General features: G+C 42.3%; 1 protein-coding gene across 2 annotated transcripts; it reads left to right on the top strand.

The window, feature by feature from the left end:
* The first annotated feature begins 12,477 nt into the window (after positions 1-12,477).
* On the top strand, positions 12,478-26,169 carry POP5 (POP5 homolog, ribonuclease P/MRP subunit). Of its 2 annotated transcripts, XM_033956021.1 has the most exons (5): positions 12,479-12,635; positions 12,733-12,875; positions 12,953-13,102; positions 20,983-21,066; positions 21,909-26,169. In XM_033956021.1, the coding sequence occupies exons 1-5, from the start codon at positions 12,616-12,618 to the stop codon at positions 22,010-22,012; spliced, it is 501 nt and encodes a 166-aa protein (XP_033811912.1). In that variant the 5' UTR covers positions 12,479-12,615; the 3' UTR covers positions 22,013-26,169. The 2 variants fall into 2 exon arrangements, with proteins under 2 accessions (XP_033811913.1, XP_033811912.1); XM_033956022.1 differs by lacking the exon at positions 12,953-13,102 and having other exon boundaries at positions 12,478-12,635.
* Positions 26,170-26,681: the final 512 nt, after the last annotated feature.

The raw sequence follows: 26,681 nt of genomic DNA, 5'->3' as shown, positions 1-26,681 counted from the left end.
TGCTGATTGGTCCGGCGGCCCCGCCCCGCCGTGCCGCCGGACCAATCAGCAAGCAAGGCTTTCATCTGTGTAGTGCTGAGCTCGCTGCTCAGCGTGGCTATTTCCCGCCGCGACGCCGGACTTGTAAGGTGCACGTCTGAAAAAGAAATCATCCTGGCCGGGGTCGGTGTCATGCTCCGGAGATCTACAGCCTTCCTATCTCCCTCTCCCTTCTACCTGCTTCCGGCCACATCCCCTGCTCCGCGGCTCTCTTCGGCAACTCAGCAGCAGCGATCGACACAAGCTTCTGACGTCGGGGCCTACCCTCTGCGAGTCCCGCTTGTTTCAACTTCCTTTTTCCACAAAGGCGGGACTCGTAGAGGGAAGGCCTCGATGTCGGTAGCTTGTCTTGATCACCGCTGCTGACAAGTTTCTGAAGAGAGCCGCGGAGCAGGGGGGTGTTGCCAGGTGCAGGTAGAAGGGAGAGGGCCAGATGCAGGACTCGTGGGTGAGGGAGCAGAAGAGAGAGAGAAAGAGAGAGGAGAGGGAAACAAAAGGAAATATTTCATACTGGGCTGGGCCTGAGTGGAGGGAGGGTGGAAAGATTCTAGCTACAGGGTGCAGTAACAAAGGAAAAGGGGGGGAAAGCTGAAAATGGAGATAGTGACACAAAGAAGAGAAAGGGTAAGCAGGACCTACTGAATAAGGATAGAGATACAGAGGGAACATGAAGAGGAGGTGAAATAGAGACATAGAAGTAATACTGAAAAAGTGTGTGTGTGGGGGGGAGATAAAGACATTGAAAGGGCAAATGGTGAACATGGGGTAAAGACAAGGACAGAGACAAATGAAGATTCTGAAAAAGTGGTGAGATAGGGATATAGGTGAGATGGACACAAAGAAGGGGGATGCTGGAAAATAGGTGGAATGGTAATTCTGACAGACACAGAAGGGAAATGCTGGATCAAGGAGAGATGGGGCTCAGGCTGGATGGAATGAGGAGAAATGCCTTGTTGGCCCGGAACTTCCTCTCCTACATCAGAATTGACGTCAGGGAGCGGAATGCTGGTCAGCGCAACACTTCTGCAGGGAAAGCTTGGGACGGCGGTGGCTTGGGGGCTGTTCCCCGATTGCGGTGGCAGCAAACCGAGTGGCTTGGGGGACGGCACGGAGACAGAAAGAAGGGGGAACAGGGAGACAGAAAGAAAAAGTTGGGGGAGAGAATGAGGTCTGGAGGAGAGGAAACATACAGGAGGCTGAAAGAAAGGAAGAAAGATTGGATGCACAGTCAGAAGAAGAAAATGCAACCAGAGACTCATGAAATCACCAAATAGCAAAGGTAGGAAAAATGATTTTATTTTCAATTTAGTGATCCTGTATATAGCATTAAGATAAGAAACAATATATGCAGTGTTAGATTTGTTTTATAATGGTTTTGCGGCTCCAAGTTTTTTTTTCTTTTCGAAAACGGGTCCAAGTGGCTCTTTATGTCTTAAAGGTTGCAGACCCCTGCCCTAGCCCGTTGAGGATTAGGTCAAGAGTGGCATCTCCCCGTGTTGGTTCCGTGACCAGCTGCTCCATGAAACAGTCCCTCGTGGTTTCCAGGAATTTGGTCTCCCTCATGCATAGGAAGATTGCCAATTTACATAATAAAAAGAGGGCCTGAATTAGAGAGCCAAAGATCTTCACATTTGGCAGGATTCAAGAATAAATAATGGTCTTTCAGCCAATTCTTGATCTTTTCCAATTTTTCCTCTATATTTTTTAAAACTTCATGAATACTGGTTGAAAATTGTCTGCATAAAAATGGGAATGTAATCCAATATTCTGGATTAACAATGCCATAGATGAAAGAAAAATGTTAAATAATGTAAAGTTTGCAAGACACCAAAGATGAAGGACATGACTGAGAAAGAGGGTCATTAACTGATCCTTAAAATGTTCTATTGGAGAAATACGAATGAAATATCAGTTTGCTCTACAAATCTTGGCAATAATAATAGCAAATGATCATTCACATCAAAAGCTTCAGTAGCATCTAGTTGAATAATCATAATGTCTCTGTGGTTTTCTCTGTGAACTATAATCTCATTCAGCATTCTTACTAACAGTGTCTCTGTGCAGAACCTTTAATGGAATCCAGATTGAAATGTTTGGAATGCATTTGTTGAATTCCTGAGACACCATGCTTTTTCTAAAAGTTTGGATGCAAATGATAAGATAGAAATAGGCCTGTAACTAGTGGGATCTGATTTATTCAGCAAAAGTTTCTTAAGCAATGGATGAATGACTGAGCGCTTCCAAAGATCAGGAAAAGAACCGGTAATTAAGCTTGTATTTAGAATATCTAAAAAAACAAAAGAGAAGAAATCCCAATAGCAAAAAGTGATTGCCTGTGAAAGAGGTCAGTCAAGACTGGAGTTTGGTGTGCCTTACAGAATGGAGAGCGGGAGGAGTGGGAGTGTCCAGAGTAGAGGAGATAGGAAGATATGGCCCCATTGACAGAGTTGTAAAAGCAATTAGCTTAGCAGGATTTTAAAAAGGTTTGGATAATTTCCAAAGAGAAAAGTTCATAAGCCATTATTAAGATGGGAAAATCCACTGTTTATTTCTATAAGCAGTTTTACTCTTTTGGAATCTTACCATGTATTTGTGACCTGGATTGGCTACTATTGGAAACAGGATACAGGGCTTGATGGAATTTTGGTCTGTCCCCATATGGCAAAACTTAAGAGAGTGTCCAGAGAAGAGGAGAGAATAGTGTTATAGGAAGAGAGAATCTCATTGACAGACTTGGGTAACATAGTGGATGAGAAGTGGTAAAAGCGGCACACCTCACAAGACACCAGATCATCCACACAAGCATGAAGCCATTTTTATGTTCTGAGTGTGGGATAAGCTTTAGTGAGAAGGGACATTGATAATACACCAGAGAATCCACACAGTAGTGAAGCTATTTGCATGTACTGAATGTGGTAAAAGCTTCAGTGGGTAGGGAGCACTGACAATACACCAGAGGAGCCATATGGGAGTAAAACCATTTTCATGTACTGAGTGTGGTAAGTGCTTCAGACAGAAGGCACACCTTAAAAATCACCTGATAATCCACATAGGTGAGAAATCAATTTCATGAAATTACACTGGGTTTTACTTAATTGCGGTGGAGGTTTCTATTGTGGTCTGATGGAGTGGTTGCTCCGACGTTCATAGAATTCTTGTGAGCATCAGAGCAGTTGCTTCGCCGGACTGCAGTAGAGACATTTACCATGCTTTAATAAAGGAGCCCATAGTTTGGGTAAAAGCTTTAGTGGGAAGGGAATATGCACCAAGCAGCAGAGATTTGGATATTCATATTTATCTCTAACACCATGTATTACCTTCCTGCACCTGTAACCGCAAACCAAGGAATGTTATCAAATATGTAATTGTAACCTGTTCTATAATATGCATGTAACTCTGTATCCCTTTCTATATTATGTACGTAATTCTGTAATCCATTCTGAGCTCTTCTGGGAGGACAGACTATAAAACCAAATAAATAAATAAATAAGAGAAATGAAATAGTGTAAGAGTCAATAGTCTCATAGTAATAAATTTTTTGGGTACATCAAAAGCAGAAAACCTATGAGGGAATCCATGGGACCTTTGGATGATCAAGGAGGAAAAGATGCGGTCAGGGAAGAAAACATAGTGGAGAGACTGAATGAATTCTTTGCTTCAGTTTTTATGGAAGAAGATATAAGAAATCTACCTGAACTGGAAATGGTTTTCAAGGGTGCTGAGGCAGAGGAATTGAAAGAAATCTGGAAAGAACCTGGAAGATGTACTAAGCCAAATCGACAAGTTAAAGAGTGATAAATCACCTAGACTGGATGGAATACATCCCAGAGTACTGAAAGAACTCAAACATGAAATTGCTGATCTGCTGTTAGTGATCTGTAATCTGTTGTTAAAATTGTCTGTAGTACCTGAAGATTGGAGGGTGGCAATGTTACACCGATTTTTAAAAGGGGTTCCAAGGGAGATTTGGGAAATTAGTGGAAACAATTATAAAAAATAAAATTATGGACCATGTAAACAAACATGATTTAATGAGACAGCCACCCCCCCCCTCTTCTACAAAGCCGTGCTAGTGGCTGCCGCGCAGCAACAGCCCCAAAGCCCTTTAAATCTCATGGGCTTCAGGACCGTTACCGCACGGCTTTATAGAAGAGGGGAAGAGTGAGTATGGATTCAGCCAAGGGAGGTCAGGCCTCACCAATTTGCTTGACTTCTTTGAAGGTGTGAATAAACATGGGGATAAAGGTGAGCCAGTTGATGTAGTGTATATAGATTTCCAGAAGGATTTTGACAAAGTTCCTCATGAGAGACTCCTGAGAAAATAAGAGAGCCATGGGATAGGAGGCAATGTTCAATTGTGGATTAAGATCTGGTTATCTGACAGAAAACAGAGGGTAGGGTTGAATGGTAATTTTTCTCAGTGGAAGAGGGTAAATAGTGGTGTGCCGCAGTGATCTGTGCTGGAACTGGTGCTAATAACTTATTTATAATGATCTAGAAATTGAACTATGATCGAGGTGATTAAATTTGCAAATGACACTACACAAGAACATAAGAATAGCCTTACTGGGTCAGACCAATGGTCCATCAGGCCCAGTAGCCCGGTCTCATGGTGGCCAATCCAGGTTACTTGTACCAGGCCAAAACCCAAGGAGTAGATATATTCCATGCTACTGATCCAAGGCAAGCAGTGGCTTCCCCCCTGTCTTTTTCAATAACAGACTATGGACTTTTCCTCCAGGAACTTGTCCAAACCTTTCTTAAAACCAGCTATGCTATCCGCTCTTACCACAACATCTGGCAATGCGTTCCAGAGCTTAACTATTCTTTGAGTGAAAAAAAAATTTCCTCCTATTGGTTTTAAAAGTATTTCCCTGTAACTTCATCGAGTGTCTCCTAGTCTTTGTTCAAAGTTCTTAAAGCGCATGCAGACTATGAAAAACTACAGGAAGACCTTAGGAAATTAGAAGACTGGGCATCCAAATGGCTTATGAAATTCAATGTAGACAAATGCAAAGTGATGCACATTAGGAAGAATAATCCAAATCATAGTTATCGGATGCTAGGGACCACCTTGGGGGTCAGTGTGTAAGAAAAGGATCTGGGTGTCATTGTAGACAATGCGCTGAAGCCTTCTGCCCAATGTGCAGCAGTGGCCAAGAAGGCAAACAGGATGCTAGGAATTATTAGAAAAGGGATGGTTAACAAGACTAAGAATGTTATAATGCCTCTGTATCACTCCATGGTGCGACCTCACCTTAAGTATTGCGTTCAGTTCTGGTCTCCTTATCTCAAAAAAGATATAGTGGCACTAGCAAAGGTTCAAAGAAGAGCTACCAAGATGATAAAAGGGATGGAACTCTTCTCGTATAAGGAAACACTAAAAAGGTTAGGGCTCTTCTGCTTGGAAAAGAAACTGCTGAGGGGGGATATGATTGAAGTCTACAAAATCCTGAGTGGTGTAGAACAGGTACAAGTGGATTGATTTTTTACTAAATCAAGATTTACAAAGACTAGGGGACACTCGATGAAGTTACAGAGTAATACTTTTAAAACCAATAGGAGGAAAAAAAAATTTTCACTCAGAGAATATTTTAACTCTGGAATGCGTTGCCAGAGGATGTGGTGAGAGCAAGCTAATGTAAATGGTTTTAAAAAAGGTTTGGACAATTTCCTGTAGGAAAAGTCCATAGTCTGCTGTTGAGACAAACATGGAATGGTAGCATGGAATGCTACTACTATTTGGATTTTTGCCAGGTACTTGTGACTTGGATTGGCCTCTGCGAAGACGGGTTACTGGGCTAGATGGACCATTGGTCCGATCCAGTAAGGCTATTCTTATGTTCTTATTCCTAAATGTATAGGCAAAGATTAGATGGGACTGAACGGGGGAAGCATGATTAAGTGTGAAAGTTATCAGATGATGATTAGAGAGAGGAAAAACTGAAGTGGAGAAATTAGAGTGAGCAGTTTGAAAAGAATGCATGATCAAGGCAGTGGCCATTCTGGTGAGCTGGAGTAGTACAGCACAGCTGAAGATGAGGATGTTAAAGTGAGAAACAGAGGCATAAGAGTCAGAGGGGTTATTATCATGGATCTTAAAATCCCCAAGAATGAGGGAAGGAGTTGAAGGTTCAAAAAAGGATCAAGTAGTTCAAGTTTAAATCATGTAGTTCTGAATTGGTTCCGTAAATTCCTGTTGTTGCGATCCTATGAGGTATATCTGGAGGGTGAGACATCCTCTAGATGGAAGCCTGGCTGTGGGGTGCCACAGGCTTTCCCTTTGTCGCCAATCCTCTTTATCATCTATATGATCTCACTGAAAAGTTTCTGTCTCACATCTGCAGAGCCTATATTCACATATACAGATGATATATTTATTTTATTGGAAGTTAACTCTGATCTCAGCAACTTAGTCTCAAAACATAGATTGTTGTATTTCTAAACTTCAATCGTGGGCAACATCCATCCAAATGAAATTGAATGCTGCTAAAATGAAATTACTTTGGTGCTGGACCAAGGTTGGAAAATCTCCCTGCCTCTGTTCCATTGAAATCAGGTATTTCACTACACATTGAGTTTTCTTCCAGAGTTCTGGGTATTATCCTAGACTCATCACTCACATTCCACGAGCAGATAAATTCTTTGGTGAAAAAATGCTTTTTTAGCATGCGCATGTTGAAAAAAGTTAGATCACTATTCCATCAGGAACATTTTTCAGTGTTGGTACAGTCCACTGTGCTTTCCCAATTGGACTATTGCAATTCTGTTTATCTGGGTATCAAGAAGGGCAGTTTACAACGCCTTCAGTTGATACAAAACAAGGCGGTGAAACTTATTTTCGGGAAACAAAAGTATGATCATGTCTCTCTTTTGTTGAGAAAGCTTCATTGGCTCCCAATTCATTTTAGGATTCAGTTCAAATGCACATGCATTGTTTTTAAACTTCTCTATGGAATATTAGATCCTTTGGTCCCTTTACATTGGAATACTCTCAGATCCTGCTACCTGAGGAATATACAGGGATATAAATTATCGTTCCCTTCTTTTAAGGGAATCAAATCTGTTGGGAAACTTAGTCAGTCTTTTGCTTTCAAGTTGGTAGAGACTTGGAATGGACTTCCTGATTCTGTTAGATTGACAGGACAGCTACAACGATTTCGTAAAATCTTAAAACTCTGTTGTTCTCACAATATTTAAATGGCTTACCCATAGAATCTACCAATTGACAGCATTGTAATATCTACTTTTATGATAGATCTAACTAATCTTTTTTTTTCTTATCTTTTTTACTTTCATGTGTCTTCTGGTCTCTGAGCACTTGTAAACTGAGTTGAGCTCCAACGGGATAAGACCCGGTATATAAACTGAAGACTAGATTAGATTAGATTAGATTAGAAAGAATGAAAGCCAGGAGTCAAAAGTCAGTGAGAAAGAGATAAACGATTGCCACCCAGAGAGGAAGTGAATAGATGGATGGCATGGACTCTAAAGGAGGAAAAGCAATACAAGTAAAAGGAGAGGATGAAATGAGGGTAGAGTCCAACAGCACCTCTGTGAGATGAGGTATGTGGAAGAAAGGGTGACCAGAACAAGAAAACAAGTGGGGAAGGGACTGTGCACATGAGCCTTAGAACCAATGAAGTTTATTAAATGTAATCATATATTAAAGCATATCACATGTATAAGTACAAAGTCCATGTTTTGGCTTCAAATAGAAAACCTGCCTCAGGGGTCAAGGTGTCAATCTGAAAAGCACATATAAATTTCATGAACACAAAACAATAAGATTATGGGCTCCTTTTACTAAGCTGCATTAGGGTTTTAACGCGCGTGCTACAATGCCGTGCATGCTAGACGTTAACACCAGCATTGAGCTGGCATTAATTCTAGCCGCATAGCGCGGGGTTAGCGTGCACTAATCTGCTGCGCGCACTAAAAATGCTAGCGCACCTTAGTAAAAGGAGCCCTATATCTATGATTCAATAAAATATAAAACGATAATCACAAATACAATAATGATACATAAATAATTAAAAGGTCTAAGATAAAATACCATAATAAAAATAAAACAATCAATAATATCATACTAAGAAAACATCATTAGAAACATAGAAACATAGAAACATAGAAAGATGACGGCAGAAAAGGGCTACAGCCCATCAAGTCTGCCCACTCTACTGACCCACCCCATTAAGTCTGAGTGCATATGACTTAGTTCCTTAGCTCGACCTTCGTAGGGATCCCACGTGGATGTCCCATTTATTCTTAAAGTCGAGCACGCTGGTGGCCTTGATCACCTGCACCGGAAGTCTGTTCCATTGATCCACCACCCTTTCTGTGAAGAAGTACTTCCTGGTGTCACTACTAAATTTCCCTCCTCTAAGTTTAAGCGGGTGCCCCCTTGTGACCGAGGGTCCCTTGGGAACGAATATGTCGTCTTCCAGCTCTACACGACCTGTGACGTATTTAAATGTCTCAATCATGTCACCCCTTTCCCTGCGTTCCTCTAGAGTATAGAGCTGTAATTTGCCCAGTCTTTCTTCGTATGAGAGACCCTTGAGTCCGGAGACCATTCTAGTGGCCATCCGCTGGACCGACTCGGCTCGAAGCACATCTTTACGGTAATGTGGCCTCCAGAATTGCACACAGTATTCCAGATGAGGTCTCACCATGGCTCTATACAGTGGCATTATGACTTCAGGTTTGCGGCTGACGAAGCTTCTCTTGATACATCCCATCATTTGCCTTGCCTTGGACGAGGCCTTCTCTACTTGTTTGGCAGCTTTCATGTCTGCACTGATGATTACTCCCAAGTCCCGTTCTTCTGAAGTCCTAGCTAGTGCCTCTCCATTCAAGGTGTATGTTCTGCATGGATTTCTGCTGCCGAGATGCATGACCTTACACTTCTTAGCGTTGAATCCCAGCTGCCATGTCGAGGACCAGTTTTCCAGCGCGAGCAGATCCTGCGTCATATTATCCTTGAGATTGCTTTCACTTACTATGTTACACAGTTTGGCGTCGTCGGCAAACAGTGCTACTTTTCCCTGAAGCCCCTGGGTCAAGTCCCTTATGAATATGTTGAAAAGGGACGGTCCCAGTACTGATCCCTGCGGCACTCCGCTAGTCACCTTCGATGTCTCAGAGAGGGTGCCGTTGACCACCACCCTTTGAAGTCTTCCACTCAGCCAATCATTGACCCATGCAGTTAGTTTCTCACCCAACCCCATTGATTTCATCTTGTTTAATAGTCTACGGTGCGGGACGCTGTCAAAAGCTTTACTGAAATCCAAGTACACTATGTCCAGAGACTCTCCCGAGTCTAGTTTTCCTGTCACCCAGTCAAAGAAGCTGATGAGATTGGATTGGCATGACCTGCCCCTAGTGAATCCATGTTGACAGGGATCCCTCAGATTTCCCTCATCCAATATCGTGTCTAATTTCCCTTTAAGTAGAGTTTCCATGAGTTTACACACTATTGATGTGAGACTTACTGGTCTGTAATTCGCAGCCTCTGCTCTGCAACCCTTTTTGTGCAGAGGAACAACATTGGCAGTTTTCCAGTCCAGGGGGACTCTCCCCGTACTTAGGGAGAGATTGAAGAGCATGGCTAACGGTTCCGCCAAAACATCGCATAGCTCTCTGAGCACTCTTGGATGCAAATTGTCCGGTCCCATGGCTTTGTTCACCTTGAGTTTCGACAGTTCTCTGTAAACCTCTTCTGGTGTGAAATCAAAATTCCGAAATGGGTAATAAAACCATGAATGTGTTATTCTAAAATTGTGCTTTGGTATGACTTTTTTAATTAATAATAACACATTAAAAGATTTCTGGCATCTTTTTTCCTGATAATTTATTGTTTTCACCACGAGCCCAGAGGTACTAGTATAAGCCTTTATTATTCTCGCGGCTTTCTCTCCCGGCGGTTTTACCCCCATCAAGGGCACATTTATTTCCATGGAGGGTGTTATAGCAGTCATTTTAGAGTCAGACTCCCCACTTTTCAGTGGTTTCTGAATCCTGAAGCAATGTTCTTTGCACTTCCCTACACTCTACTATGTCTCTGTGTGCACATCCAGCCTTCTCCCTTTTATACTTTTTAGTACTTTTATTTTGTTTTAAATAATGACATGAATGTTTAATTTATTACACTGGTGCTTTTCTTTTATAGCATTTCTTTCAGATGTTTTAAGTGCCACAGTGCCATCTACTGGGTATGATTGGAATTATTTTGATTTAGATGTTTTTGTACGTCACCTTGCTCTTACTGTTCTATTTTAGGTTGCATATATTCATGGTATTATTATGTTTTCTTATTATGACATTATTGATTATGTTTTATTTTTATTTTGATATTTTATCTTAGACCTTTTTTATTATTTATGTATCATTATTGTATTTGTGATTATCGTTTGAAAAGGTCTACATTTCCGGCACCTATCTTTGAAGAGAATTGCGTCTACAGAGGTACCTTAGAATGCCTAAGGTTGTTTTCGGCATTAACCACGCCTACTTCAACTTTAGACATTCTAAGGCGCCTCTGTAGATAGGCCTACATTTTTAAAATATGTTTAAATCATTTTAAAATGGCTTTTACCACTTAAGTTAGGTGCCAGTAGGGCACCTACCAGTGCCTAACTTAAGGCGCCATTTATAGAATATGGGCCTCAATGTCTTCTTGAGATAGTCAAGATAAAACCTGCGATGCTGTTCAATTCCTTGTGACAAGGCCTCATGCTTAATTTGTACCTAGGGCACTGGAGGGTTATGTGCCTTACCCAGAGTCACAAGGAGCTGCAGTGGGAAATCAATAACTACATAAAATACCCTTAATTATGTAAACTGCTTTCACTGTAATCACAGAAAGACAGAATATCAAATCCCATCCTCCTTCCCTTCAGGAATGATAATTTCCCTCCCACCCCTCCCCAACATCTCTCCCTTTTCCCTCTTCCTCCAGGTCCCATTATCTTTCTCTCTCTTCCTCCTACCCCCCCCCCCCCCCAAGAGGTAACACAAACTTTATGGTGAGTAGCACCAAGCTCTTCTCATGGCTGCTGGAGCTCACCACCTTGGTCATGGATTTTACTGGTGGCCTCTCCTGTTTTATTCTTGGGTCTGTAGCTCACTCCCTATCTAGAGTTTGCCATCTTTCTTTCTCTCCCCCCTCCCTCCCTCCCCCCACCAGACTACCTTAAAGGCAGTGTTTTGTTGATCCCTGGCAGTAGAAACATTGCACATATGCTGCCTGCTCTAAAGCTTTCCCTCCTCTGGCATCACTTTCTGTTTCAACAAAGGTGAAACGAATCAGAAGGAATGTTTTGCCCAGGCAGAATGTGTAACACTACTGCTGCTGGGGACCACCAGACGATCACTTTTAAGATAGAGTGGAATGGGGTGGGGCACTGATTTTTTTGAATTATGGGTGGAAGAAAAATGCCAGATCACTCCAACTTCCAAGAAGCCCATAGTTATAAAATGGGTTCCTTAGCATTTAGCTAAATCTGTTGGCACACTTTAGTAAAAGGACCCTTATTTAGAGATATTTCAAGATCTGGCTTGGAATACAAGATGAGAAAAAAGAGCAGTTAACTAATTGAAAGCTGAGAATTTTAGACATAAATGGTTGGAAGACAGCAAAAGAGATATTTGGAGAAGACAGAATAGGTACATTAGGGTTACCAGATGTCCAGGGAAACTAGGATATGTCCTCTTTTTAGAGGACAGTCCAGATGGATTTTGAAAACCCAGCAATTTGTCCAGGTTTTGGAAGGCCCCAAGCTCAGGGCCGCACCTGGAGGGCCTCAGAGCATGCATGGATGCGATATCCCATGCATGTGTGTTATGACATCACATCTACACATACTCGGAGGCCCTCCAGACACGAACTGGACTTGGGGGAGACACGGTTTGTGTGAGGGCAGGGCAACGTGTCCTTTTTCATAAAGAAATCTGGTAAAACCTATATAACATAATTCAATTGTTTACTTGTGATGAATAATTAATGTATCATAGAGTTAACTGCCATTAACTTGTAGTGCTAGTCTTAAATTATCCTGGCTCCGTTCTAAGATTGCCCAGATCAGATGGTGCCAAAATCAGGTCTCTGAAAATTTAGGTATGGCCCCGGTAAGCAAGTCCTTATTGGGAATCCCTACCCGGTTAAGTCCATCAGAATATCAACCTCTTTGCGTTTATAAGTGTGTACAGAAAATCCCCCAAAATGACTCCCTGATAGCTCTGCACAGCGGAGAGAACCAGGGCTCGTTTGGCTAGCAAATTAACAGTAGCCATCTAATGCTTTTGCAAATGGTGATGTACAATATTAAATCAATAAATACAAATATATGTTTACTAGGTTAGCTGTTAAATCTTATCTTTTCTTTCGTATAACGATCCCTCCCCTAACCTAACCCGGCCTAGTTTAGCTTTACGCACTTAAATGCGCATGTGCACCTTCCACATATCCCCCCCTCCTCTGCACGCTTAAAGAAAACGGAAATGACGCATAATCAAGGCGCCCATTCTTTCTTAAACGTGGTGCCTGGGTTGTATGGACATTGATATAGGGTCAGTATGGTGCGGTTTAAAAGCAGGTAAGAGCTTTGTATTAGATAAGTATTATATGAGGGTTTTGTGGGGTTTAAAACAAAAATTCTGAACCTGAGGAGTGCATGTCCCGTTCCTGACTAGGTATTTACTCTGTGAAATTGTTGTGGACGATCCTCTCTGTCGGCAGAACATAAACCAAGGGTTGGTGCAGTCAGCGATTAAGGATGCCCTAATCCGAGCTCATGGAGATTTTGGCTTTGCTTGCTGCTCAGTCTCCTTCGCAGGTGAGGAGGGAGCCGGGCCAGGTAGTAGTAGGTGATGTATTATTCACCTCTCATTTGCATTTTTGCTTTCTTTGCAGTAAAATATGTGAACGCTTACACCGGTATTGTGTTCATTCGCTGCCGCAAAGCTTTCTATCAGCTGCTCTGGTCGTCACTTCCCTTTATTACCTGCCTGGAAAGCTGGGGCCAGCGCTACCCTTGTTTTTTCAACACGCTGCATGTGTCAGGTAACAGAGAAAATGACAGCAGATAAAGATCAGTGTGGCTGAAGTTGTACCTGCTGCTCTGTACAAGTTGCCATCTTTTGTTTTCTTTTAAAATGTGAAAATTTAAGTTTTGCTTTGAGTGGAAATACTGTATACTTTTATTCCATCCTCGCTTCAGATAGGAAACTTCTGTATTTGTCCTATATCTCTGTCTCTGCCACCTCCTGTGAAAGAGCATTTTCATCAGCCCTTTCTGTGGAAAAATATTTCATGGTGTTCCTCTTTAAATTTTCCCTCATTGTAGGCTCACTCCATGTCCTTTGGTTTTAAAGCCTTCACATTTTTGGAAAAGGTTTCCCTGGCCCACCTCTCCTCCACGATATTGATAGATATATTTTAATGTTTTAAGTTTCTTACCATATGTCGTCTAGTGCAAACACCATATCATTTTGGCTGCTTTCCTCTGAATTTCTTTGAGTGCTCTTGGTAAGATATGACTTTCAAGATGGATCATTCCCATGTCAAGTGGTCTAATTTTAGAAAAGTGCCCCACCTCACCATCACAGATTTTGATGAAACTTTGTATGCTGAAACTTACAAGACCCAAACGAACTCTGGTAAAGTTTAAAATCTGCCAGTGGAATACTTGTGCAGATATAGCTCTTTGTTTTAGAGAATGGCACGGTGACAAAATTCATTACTGTTCCCGTTCTTGCGGATAACCGCGGGAAACAATCCCGTGTCATTCTTTAATGTCTATCTTAGCCTCGGTCCTTCTACACCAGTATTCTTCAATGCAAGGTTTGAGAGTCAGTGGTTGTGCCCATTCATACTCTGATTCTTCCCTTTCTCCTTAAAGAATAAAATGGAAATGGTTTCCTGCAGTGATGAGAACAGTGATAAATTTTATCACCATGTCATTCTCTACTTTATTTGGTACCATACCACAACTTTGGTACCTGCACAATTTTGGTAAATTTGAGTCAAAATATTTTCTTGGCCTTTTACAATCTATTCAATAGAACTAATGCGGATTTTCATTTTTTGAAACTGATGTATGTAAAAAGCCTCAGTGGGCTGAAAAATGGACCATGCTAAAAAATTTCAAAGTTTAGCCTTCTGTGGCTCATGTAATAATGAAGCTATCCCCGTAAAATTTTTTGTTATTTTGTGACACGACTTATCTTTAATCAACTTTTACAAAAATGAATATTCTGGAAACATTTTCAAATTAATTCTATTAGAGCATGTTTCAGACCCCCCTAAAAAAGTTGGCTTTCTTTTTCAATGCAAGCAAACAGTGCCTGAAAATAAGGGTCAAATGTCATTTAAAATAAGTTTTCCATATATTCTTAATGCCACTTTCATTCAATTTAAATTTAATTATATTGTATTTAGTCATTGGTTATGAATTTAATTTCTAAAATGAGTATAAATGGCTAAATAAATAAATAATTGTAAAGTGCTCAATGCCACCACCAGGTCATTGCTGATGCAGTTCAGATCACTAAAGTTGTGCAACCATCATTGCGCTTTACTGTTCCCTTCCTTCCATAAGCATTATATACGACGACTTAAACATTACTCAAAAATCACTGTTATTAAAGTTACTTAATTGATTCTTCCTATGGTTCATATTCAAAGCATATTTGAAACTGTATTTATCTTGTTGTTAAAATCCTGTCCAGCGTTTTGCTATCGTGTCATAAACCGCATTGAATTAATCCGTATTGAAGTGCTTTGTGTGCTAAAGTGCTTTCCAGTGCCACGTTAAAATAACATAGTCATGCTTGCAATCAAACCTGATATTTAACTGCCCTCCGACCCAAGCTGGGTTTCACATTCGTCTTCAAGGAGAACAACGCCTCATTCCTATAATTGAACGCCTCATTCCTGTAATTGAATAGTGAAGGAAATCACTCGCGGTATGCTCCGACTGCCTCTTCCTGTACTAAAGTCAGGCCTCGCCAATTAGGAGCTCCGGCTGCCTTCTCCTGCCTCTTCAGCTGCCTCTCCTGTCTCCCCTGCTAAAAAACATATTCGTGGTTTTTCAGCATTCGCGGGGGTTTCTGGAATGGAACCCCCGTGAATATCAGAGTACTGTACATGGAATTAAATACATATCTGTTCACAAAAAAAGAAATTGATGAAAGCTACTATGCTTGGCAGCGTCTCGCTTGTTCCTGTTAGTGCTGGTTCCTGAGGAAGGGACTTTTGCTTGTTTCTGAAACCAACGCTTGATTGAACCACCACGAAAATTACTACAAAATAAGTACCTTCTGCTATTTTAAACGCTAACTTGATTTACCATCACATGTTCTAAAAGCTAAGTGCTTTTGAATGTTTTTTTATATTTTGTGGAGGGGCTAAGACTCTCCTGTTTCTCCTGCTGTTAAATTGTGGGTTAATTCCCTGGCATTTGTTGCTCCATATTAATTATATTTTTTTTGATTGGTTATTGCACTAGTTTTAGTATAGCACTCATGTGTGCCCCATGATGGATTTGCATCAGTCAAGTGAGCTCTTTGCTCTCTTGTTCTGTTTAAAAATCAAGCATTTGAGCTGCAGTTTCTGCTGGCTCGCTTACTTTCTCACTCTGAGGGCTCATATTATATCACTAATTATTTATCATTCTGGTGTATTACTTATTATATTTATTTTTATGGAGCACCTGTCTGCTCGGCAAGGAGTCTCAGGTATTGTCTTTCTGGCATCACTGCTTGTTTTGGTTATGTGGGCATTTGTTAAATTTCTTGTATAAGAACAAGTTAAGTGTTTGTAATAGATGTTTATGTAATGTGTGCTCTGTGGACTTAAGTTCCCAAAGGGCTTTGCTTTCCCTGAGAGCTAGGCTGCTTCCACAGAGCATAAGCCCACCTCCTTCTCAAGTCTGAGAGAGAGAGCAGTGGCCATATTGCAAAGCACATGGCTAGATGAGAACCCGAGTGTAGTATTATTCTCCCACGAGGTTTTTTCACCCTTTAGTTCTAATGATCTAACACAGCTTAGGTTTATTTCTAAGTCTGGAGAACGGTGTCATCGCCACAAGGTGGACACTCCCAGCATAACCCCAATATGCTGGTAGAGTAAGAAGATATAGGCTTGAACTGCATTGAGTTCATCTGACTGTACGTTTGTTTTGCTTCGCTTCATTTATTAAAGAAAATGTTCAATCGATTCAGAGTCTGGTTGGTGATACCAACATTACAGAATTAGGGGTTGGCTGAATAGGAACTTCTTACAGTGACCAATAAAACTCAGAGGAGTCCTTGCTTTCAGCACAAAAACCTGAAATAAATATTATACAGTGAGCTGTATAATATGATTTAATCAGTACAGTGAACTTGAACAGCTGACCATATTTCGATGTTAATGTATGCTATTACTATGGAAACTTATTTTAAATCACTCTAAAGAAACAGCATATGGGAACCACTATTTGTATTCATAGGCATTATAATTTAAATATTCCATATATGGTTATTGCCACTTTCATTCAATTTAAATTTAAATTCTTTTTTTTTTTTTTTTAATTCTTTATTCATTTTCAAAATTACATTAAGTGTTAAAAATAGTCATTCACATTAAATAAATACATCACTTACAAATAATCATTGATACATTTCATAAATTCTTATCCCTTCCCCTTTCCCACCCCTCCCACCCATATATTCCATTATCATATAAAACATATAATAAAAAACTTCCCCCCTCCCTACACCTTAAGTTTTTTTTTTTTTTTAAATTTAAATTCATAACCAATTGCTAATTTCTAAAATGAGTATAAATGATTAAATAATAAATATTTGTAAAGTGATCAGTGCCACCACTAGGTCATTGCTAATGCAGTTCAGACCATGATAGTTATGGAACCATCATTGAGCTTTGATCCCTGAGAAAAGGCAGTTAATCAAAAGTAAGGTAGCTGGTTGGTGGAGGGACCATATTAGTGAGGATTTGAAATGTGAATTGAGCACAGAGAAATAGAACATTTAACTAACGAACTTTGAATCAAAGATGGTACTTGACTAGAGCTAGACTGTGAGCTCAGTGGGCTGTCTTAACCCTGTGTTTGGGGCAGGGCAGCTGTAAGACAAGGGTTCAAATACAGAAATGTATTTTTTCTTTTGTGCCTTAAAAGTGGAGCTACTGAATGAAAATAAAACTTCTTTTTGTTTATGTTCAATTGTGTCTTGGGTTTGTATGTAGAGGAATGTACTCAGAGTCCAAGAAAACCTGGATTGGACTCTTAACACACTGGGTCAGAACAATGGTCCATCCTGTCTTCACAGTGGCCAATCCAGGTCACAAGTACCTGGCTAAAATCCAAACAATAGCAACAGTCCATGCTACCAATTAAGTCAAGCAATAAGTTATAAATATTGACTCATAAAACGCATAAGATATGCAGTCTCCCTGTATTTACATTTAAAGTGTGCGGAACCACACATGTTTTACATATCCTTATGCCTCGCAGTGATGTGAATCCCTGACAACATAACAGTGGGTTATATGTGTAGGAATGCCACACAGGAAACACACACACACAGTCTTAGAGTCGGGAAGGAGGAGCTCCCTAATGGATGGTCTCTCACCCTTTTATTGAGAATCTGCGCTCCATTAATTACTTAGCTAATGCTCTACAAGGTTATAATTTCATAATGCATTTACAGTGAGGATTAGACCAAGGTAACTCATTGTTTACATATTTCATTATGCTTCTCAAAGCTACTATCTCACGTGACATATGAATACATAATAACTGTTACAATAAAGTGATTCCCAATGTGTACATTTCTGATATGTCTCAAATCTTACTATAGCATGTGACAGTCCAAAGGTTATAATGCATGCTTCTTAAGCTCTCTTGATTAGCCTTAAGCTCAGGGTCTGCTTTGGCACATAGGCAAAGTCTGATTGTTGCCCATATAAGGGATGCTTAAACAAGATAAGAGATAAGATAAGGGTAAACCTGTGTCAGGTTAATATGTGGCAAGAGTCTTGTGACAAAAGGGGAGGGGGGACTGCCTCAGCATTCTGTCTCAAGGTGCAAACCTTTTTCCTTGCTTTGTCAAGAGGTAACGAGAAAGGATTAATACTTCTACACAGGGCCTAGATCAGTGTGCTGACCTGGCCTGGTTCAGAACTGCCTGTGTGCTGACCTTGCCTGTGTTCTGATGCCCTTGATCAGAACTTATCAGATCTTCATCCCTACATATATGAAAGAGAATATTTAAGGTGATAAATCTCCACTCATAAATTAATTAAAAAATTAGATTTGTTTGAAGAATTTGAATAACTTTCCAGGACCTCCTGGTTCCGGTGGGGTGGGGGGCTTTTTCTTGTGTAGGCAGCATGCTACTTGCTTGTCTGTGTGACTTCTGCTTTTATGACCCGACAGGATCACATGACTTGAACTGACTTAATAAAAAAAAATATATATACAGTGGTGCCTCGCATAACGGACGCCTCGCACAGCGAACGCTGCGCACAACGAACTTTATGTCTTGATTCGTACAACGAACTTCGTTTCACACAACGAAGTCGCCCGAGCTGCATCCTTCCGCGCAGGCACTGCGCTTAACTGCCCTCTCTCCGCCTGGCTCCCTCTTGCCCCCCCCGACTCCCCGACACGATCGGGGCAAGAGGGAGCCCAAGCCCTCTTGCCCCCCCGACTCCCCGACACGATCGGGGCAAGAGGGAGCCCAAGCCCTCTTGCCCCCCCGACTCCCCGACACGATCGGGGCAAGAGGGAGCTCAAGCCCTCTTGCCCCCTCGACTCCCCGACACGATCGGGGCAAGAGGGAGCCCAAGCCCTCTTGCCCCCCCGACTCCCCGACACGATCGGGGCAAGAGGGAGCTCAAGCCCTCTTGCCCCCCCGACTCCCCGACACGATCGGGGCAAGAGGGAGCCCAAGCCCTCTTGCCCCCCCGACTCCCCGACACGATCGGGCCAGGAGGGAGCCCAAGTCCTCCTGGCCACGGCGACCCCCTAACCCCACCCTGCACTACATTACGGGCAGGAGGGATCCCAGGCCCTCCTGCCCTCGACGCAAACCCCCCCTCCCCCCAACGACCGCCCCCCCCCAAGAACCTCCGACCGCCCCCCAGCCGACCCGCGACCCCCCTGGCCGACCCCCACGACACCCCCAACCCCCTTCCCCGTACCTTTCTGTAGTTGGCCGGACAGACGGGAGCCAAACCCGCCTGTCCGGCAGGCAGCCAACGACGGAATGAGGCCGGATTGGCCCATCCGTCCCAAAGCTCCGCCTACTGGTGGGGCCTAAGGCGCCTGGGCCAATCAGAATAGGCCCGGGAGCCTTAGGTCCCTCCTGGGGGCGGGGCCTGAGGCACATGGGCCCAACCCGACCATGTGCCTCAGGCCCTGCCCCCAGGAGGGACCTAAGGCTCCCGGGCCTATTCTGATTGGCCCAGGCGCCTTAGGCCCCACCAGTAGGCGGAGCTTTGGGACGGATGGGCCAATCCGGCCTCATTCCGTCGTTGGCTGCCTGCTGGACAGGCGGGTTTGGCTCCCGTCTGTCCGGCCAACTACAGAAAGGTACGGGGAAGGGGGTTGGGGGTGTCGTGGGGGTCGGCCAGGGGGGTCGCGGGTCGGCTGGGGGGGCGGTCGGAGGTTCTTGGGGGGGGCGGTCGTTGGGGGGAGGGGGGGTTTGCGTCGAGGGCAGGAGGGCCTGGGATCCCTCCTGCCCGTAATGTAGTGCAGGGTGGGGTTAGGGGGTCGCCGTGGCCAGGAGGACTTGGGCTCCCTCCTGGCCCGATATTGTCGGGGAGTTGGGGAATCGGCGGGGCAAGAGGGCTTGGGCTCCCTCTTGCCCCGATCGTGTCGGGGAGTCGGGGGGCAAGAGGGCTTGGGCTCCCTCTTGCCCCGATCGTGTCGGGGAGTCGGGGGGGGGGGCAAGAGGGCTTGGCCTCCCTCTTGCCCCGATCGTGTCGGGGAGTCGGGGGGGCAAGAGGGCTTGGGCTCCCTCTTGCCCCGATCGTGTCGGGGAGTCGGGGGGCAAGAGGGCTTGGGCTCCCTCTTGCCCCGATCGTGTCGGGGAGTCGGGGGGGCAAGAGGGCTTGAGCTCCCTCTTGCCCCGATCGTGTCGGGGGTGCCAGGGACCACACGGAGTCACCCACCGTACCACCCGATTCGGGTAAGCGCAGGTATCGGTGGGTGGCTTATTTGCGGGGGGGTGCCTTATTTTACATTTTTTTCTAAAAAGGGGGGGCTGTCTTATTTGATGGCCCTGCCTTATCATCGGGGAAACACGGTAGAAAAAAAAAAAAATGAACAGTTAAGTCCCAGTTTTTGCCGCTGAGACTCTGCCCTCTCTCACTGTAAAATTAGACTCTACTTAGTCTGTCTTTAAATTTAAAAAATGTGTGTTGTTTTAAAAAACAATTATGTTTTTACATGTATCTAAATAAAAATAATAACCAAAAATTTATCTTTTTTTATGTCATCTTAGCATATTTTATGCTGCAGAACGAATTATTTTTTTTTACATGTATTCCTATGGGAAAACGCGTTTCACATAACGAACGTTTCACATAACAAACTTGCTCCTGGAACCAATTAAGTTCGTTGTGTGAGGCACCACTGTATATCTATATATATCTCAATGAGGCTTATAGAAACATTATGCTGTTTCAATATACTTTTGAAAATATCAGATTGCAAAAGAAAAGAAAAAAAATACTTCAAACCTAAGAACCTGTAAATAAAGCTGGCAGCTGCCCTCTTGGGTGAAATTGTTGTAGCATTTGAGAGATCAACAATAATATAATGCCTCTTTGAATGTAAGCAAACACAGGCTGCCATTTTTTTAAGGACATGAATTACTGCTGAAAGTGATAATACAAGCGAGTTCAGTTTCCATTGCTTTCTCTGTTGACAGGAACCATAAGGACATGTCAGAAGTACCTCATTCAGTACAACCAAAAGCAGCTCCTTCGCTTACTGTACAAGTCTACCAGTGATGGTAAGTTAAGACAGAACTGGATAGTTAAGTATTTTTAGAATCGGACACTCATTTGCCCCCCCCCAAAAAAAAAAATAAAAAATGTTACAACATAATGCTAAGAGTTGATTCTATCACCTATCACTGGCATTGAGACTGCTTTGGCAGTTGTGTGGGGTTTTCCCCCCCTCAAATATGATATGAAAATGGTCTGTAAAAGTCCTAGCTTAAAGTCAGGGTTGATGGCCTTCTTGATGTATCATAGTTTGCATATACAATTGTAATTACTGCTCCTACATTCTTAAACTTAATTGATTTGGGTTTTAATTCTTACCTCTTCTAAATTCAAGCTCAAGGTGAATTAGAGTTCAACTGCTGTAGTTTAAATTAGGTCCCTGCTTCAAGCAATTGCTTAAGGCAATGGAAGATGAAGAAATTGCCCACTCATATACTTCAGTGGGAGAAGTAGGTTTTGAACCCTGCCTTCTCACTGCTTTAACCTTGTATATATAATAAATATGATTGTAATGGTGTGTGTGTGGTTTTGTTTTTGGGGGGGGATGGGGGTGGGGGTGGGGGTTAGGGGGGGGGGAGATGGGAAAGAGAAAGAGAACCTTGAAACATTTTTCCTTTTAATGAGATGGTAAGCTGTCAAATCTTTCCAAATGAAATAGTGTGATTGTCACTTCCTAGAGCCTGTATCTTATGTGTTTGTATAAGAATTTTTAACTTTTATTTTTAGCTTGATGTCTTGACTGTGGTCTGGGATACTTGTTCAGACCTTGTCCTAATGTGAGACCTGATATATGTTCATTTAATATATTATATATATCTAATATATACACATTGTTGGTTTCATTTAGTGGAGCGGAAGCAGATTGAGAGCTCTATTCGTAGCTGTTCCCTGGAGGCTGTAGAAGATGAAGAAGATAGTCAGAGCAGCTGTGAGGATGAACCAGAACCCTAATAATACTGGAGCTAGTGCATATCTCCTGAGTATTGTGCCTTAGCCTAGTCCTGCCTTTGAATGAAATGGCTTGATGAAGGAAAAAAGTGTATCTGGAACAATCTGTGTAATAGACATTAATTCAAACCCAGTTTTGAAATCCTATGTGTCTGCAACCCAGTTCTCTTAGGGCAAACTTCTGGAATGGGCATGCAAACTTTACATAAGAATATAAGAGATGCCATAAAGGGTCAGACTAAATGACCATCAAGCCGAGTATTCTGTCTCTCAGTATCCAGTCAGCAAGCTGTAAATCTTGGCTGTCAGCTGGCAGGCAGTAAAGGCTGCAATTTCTTGTACAACAGGGTCCTTAGAAATAGATCTGTTTGCTCATACTGATGATGGCTTTCAGAGTTTATGCTAATCCTGGTTCATGAAATGTTTCCAAGCAATGGTCTAAACATTTAAACCCAGCTATGTTGGTTATGTCCCACTTGGGGGACACACACACAATTTTTTACGTGTTTTAATATGCCAAAATGGCCCTGGGGTAGGGTTGTGCTGTAATCCCTCGTTTTATGTCACAATGGCTGATTCTTGCTTTCATAATGGGGAAATGGAAGGCTATAATCCAACTTTACCCAATGGCAATATTGTAGCTGGTATAGAAGAATTGAATGCTTGCATGTCTGATTTTTCTTATGTCTTGGCACCAGCATAGATAGGGGAAGGGCTGCTCTTAAATTTGGACCATAAAGTTTAATGAGCTTGCCCTGGAAGTTGTTGGGTCCCCTGTCCTATTAGCCTGCACCAGTCACTTTGGTGCAGGAATTACTATGAAAGTTATGATAAATGTGGAATGGAGTGAACAGTGCAGAGATGATTCCTCAGAGTTGGGGGGAAAAAATGTTTTCCATCTTGAAAAAGATACATACCTTGCTTTAAAGTTGACTTGTTGAAGTTGAAAAAGTTTGTTGATAATTAAAGAATGTACAACTTAAAGATGGCATTCTCATCACTAAACAAATGTGGAGAGAAAAATTCAATATATATGTTAATTTCTGTGAAAAGGATGTACTATGCTACACAAATATGTACTAAGGTTGTGGGTTTGAAAAACCTGTTTAATGAAGGAGATCAAATTAACAGGTAACAAGACCAGTTCTAATGAGATCATAAGTTAAATCTACATTTGTCCGATATGATATTTTGAACTTGCAATCATAAACTAAATGGAGTATATTTGAAGCAAGGATCTTTAAAAGTAGGGTCTTTAGTAGTAAAATTAACTTATTGATGTACTTAAATCTGGGGAGATACATTTACTAAGTGATATTCCAACTAGTTTGGAAAGCCTTCCTATAGGATCAGTTTTCAAATGTGAACACTATAATTGTTTAATATAATATCCCAGAGACCTTTGCTGATACTCTGGTCTTGCCAATACACATGCTGACAGTCAGCATACAGTAATGTAAGGCTGACATCTCACCCTTTTTTAATGAAAGTAAGCCTGTGGTACCATTCCATATGGCATTCACTCCTGCAACTGTTTTGTACACAGCCAGTTTGCCATTCTATGATGCCTCACTACCTCCAGTATTACATATTCTGCTATATTAGCAGGACCCTATCCTGCACAGTCTGGCTCCATTACCATGGAGCTAAGTACTTCCTATTATAAGTCCAAACCTCGTGTGTTAGGTCAGGGAAAACCCACTATGCCACTTCATTACCCATAAGAGAATGAACAGTGTGTAAGGGATGCAGGCAGTTCTGTCTGGAGGTTTAGCCTAAAGATACCATGAGTATGAGGGTATGGAAAGAGACCATATACTATATCTGACGCTAGGGTGCAATGCAAGAGACCATGCCAAATTAATTAAATGTCAGAAAGATACTGGAAAATCATGTGTAACTATCTTAAAATGTAGATGCTAACTTGTAGGATATGTGATGTGTTTTAATTTTGCAGCATAGGAAAATCATAACATTATATTGTAAAATTTGTACAACAATTAAGATAATGATAGGATGAATAAGAACATTGAAGACAGGATCAGCAGTAGGTGGATACCCAAAGAAAAGTTCCCAAACTGAGACATGAGCAGCTCATAGCAAATTTTCAACAGTTTGTGCAATCTATCCATTCTCAAAAATGATGGTATGATTCACTTCTTTGGAGGTTGTCTTAAGTTGTTCAATATAGCCATAGAGTTCTTTAAAGTTCAGCAGCTTGTGAAATGTCTCGTTCCTCATGTGAAGAAGGAGTGAATGTATATCATATGAAATAAAGTCTGGACTCTCCATAGAGTCATTGGTTATCAGAGGCGTGGAATAGATTGTCCCATTAATGGTGGTGTATGGCTATACCAGGTATTATTCAGTAAATAGTTTAAACTGTATAGCAAATTGTTCTTAGGAAGGCAAATGTCATGTAACTGGGCCTCCAGCGAAAAGGAAACATTTTATGGAAAGAACAGATGAAAACAAAAGTGTTCAGTTCTGAGGTAGTAGGCGAGCTTGGCATTCAGGGAACAGGAGGATGAATTAGTCCATCAGGAGCTGTCAGTCTGCGGTTCACTCTTTAAATGAAATGGTAATGCTCACACAGAGGGATCCATTGGCTTGAAAGAAGTCCAGCTATCATTCAATAGCTGTACCCATGTGAGATGATCCAAAAGCTACATAAGCATATTATCAAACTCCACACCAATGTTTACAACAGGATAAATAACAGTGGTGTCCTGACCGTGAGATAAAAGTACAAATAGAGCGGCCCTGTGGTGAATAGATTGGAACACTAAGGCCCAGATTCTGTATAGGATGCCCAGTCTCAGAAGCCAACGGGTGTCCTATGTAGAATCACGCCTAAGCCCCCCTAAAAAAAAACCCTGATACTCACCGCCGTCCGTGTTTTAGAGAATCGAGTTGCCGCTGAGCTTATTGCGGCAAGGGATCTCCCTTCTGCCATAAGTTTAGTGGCAACCTGTCCCCACTCACAGCAAAGACTACCAGCAGGAGAGATGGCCAATCCCTCCTGCCCAGCACCCCTCCTATAGATCACCCAGCCTCCACCCGCCCTGGACCCCTCTCTAACCTTGTTCGATGGCTGGCCCACCTCTGTGTGAATGGCAAGCCTGCCTCTTCCCGGCGCATTGTGGGATGCACTGGGGGGGGGGGCCTATGGCCCTGCCCATAGCAGGGGCCTTAGGCACAGGGGCCAACTGGAATATTAGGTTGGCTCATGTGCCTAAGACCCCACCCAGTGCATCCTACAATGCACCGGGAAGGGGCAGACCTGCCATTCACAGGGAAGTGGGCCTGCCAGATGAAGGAAAGATCTGTCCAGCCAGCCATCAAAAAGGTTAGGGGGGAACGGGTTAGGAGGTGTTCTAGTGGAGGGGGAGTCTGGGTTGGGTGGTCTATGGTTATCTATGTGGTGGGGTTCTGACATAATCTTAGTGGCCACATCTACTTATAATGTAGGCCAGCATTTTGCTGGCCTACATTGTATGTGTCTCCTGCTGGCCTAGGGTGACGGGTACGGCCACCTAGGTCCACCTAAGGCTACTTCCGGGCCAAACTATGCCTACGCCTAGCCTTGGGTGAGCTTAGGTGGGCTTGCATGCCTCCCTAGATTCCCGGAGGTGCCTCCCATGTAGGCAGCCTGCTTCAGGAGGTTTAAAATAAAAAGTGCGTCCTGATTGGCTGGTTAGACAGCAGTGGGATGTTGTTTGTAGAATCTGGGACTAACTATCCACCAATCGATGTGAGCTATAGCAAATTCAGATGCTTTGGTACTAGCCATTTGGACAAGGGATAGCGGTCAGTGAGCTATCCTTCAGGTAAAATAAAATACATTGATATTGTCATGTATTGCCACACTCAGTACAGGAAACGTGGTCTATCTCCCCCCCTTTTCTAAAAGTTTAAATGGTGTATGTTTAACAAAAGAGCAACAATATTCATGTGCTTAATAGGACATTCAGAAAAGACACCTTTTTGTATTCTGTATACAACTATTATCTCACTCAGGAGAGATCATATATAGATACTGACTATGCTACAAAATAATTTATGTCAGAAATGTTTGCTGAACTGATCATATCTTGTAGGTTATTTAAAGATAACCCTTCTTTTGTAAATTAAAAAAAATTAAATAGCAGTGAATACAATTTCATAAATATAAAGCCTTTTTATGTTTAAATCATTTTTATTATTTCTAATAGAATAACACAAGAAAAGTTGACTTATCTCAGTTACAGAAGTGTCGAACTCCCAAAACCCACCCCCACCCTCCCAACCCAACCTAGAAACAGCAACAATAGAGGGTTGACAACTGACAATTCTTGAGTAGTCTGCTTCTAGCTGTAGGTGTATGAGTATTACAAAATGTTAATGAACATTGACAAAATAAAGACCCTTGTCTTGAGTCTCAAGTTAGGGATAGCTTGATGCTTAAGCCTAGCAAGTTGTATCAAGTTTCACCAGTGGGCTAACGTGGGAGCCTGAGCGGTCAGCCAGCATTGGAGAATTGCAGTCCTGCCCACTATAATGGCCTTCCAGATGAATGCTACACATCCAGGGTGAACTGGAAGCATGTGGAGTCACAGAGTGAATATAAAGCCTCTTTTTTGTTTTCTAAATACCATCTTATAACTCCTAGCTGAGCTATACATGGGTTGTG

The sequence above is a fragment of the Geotrypetes seraphini genome, chromosome 8, assembly GCF_902459505.1.
Source record: "Geotrypetes seraphini chromosome 8, aGeoSer1.1, whole genome shotgun sequence".
In the NCBI taxonomy this organism is placed as follows: Eukaryota; Metazoa; Chordata; class Amphibia; order Gymnophiona; family Dermophiidae; genus Geotrypetes; species Geotrypetes seraphini.
Note: the sequence above shows the minus strand (reverse complement) of the source record. Positions and strands in the feature narration are given on the sequence as shown.

What these genes read in the sequence shown, in the direction of transcription:
- POP5 (XM_033956021.1), top strand. Translation starts at nt 12,616, where the DNA reads ATGGTGCGGTTTAAAAGCAG. An exon ending in ATGGTGCGGTTTAAAAGCAG is followed by an intron (nt 12,636 to 12,732) that starts GTAAGAGCTTTG and finishes GTTCCTGACTAG; the next exon opens with GTATTTACTCTGTGAAATTG. An exon ending in CTGCTCAGTCTCCTTCGCAG is followed by an intron (nt 12,876 to 12,952) that starts GTGAGGAGGGAG and finishes CTTTCTTTGCAG; the next exon opens with TAAAATATGTGAACGCTTAC.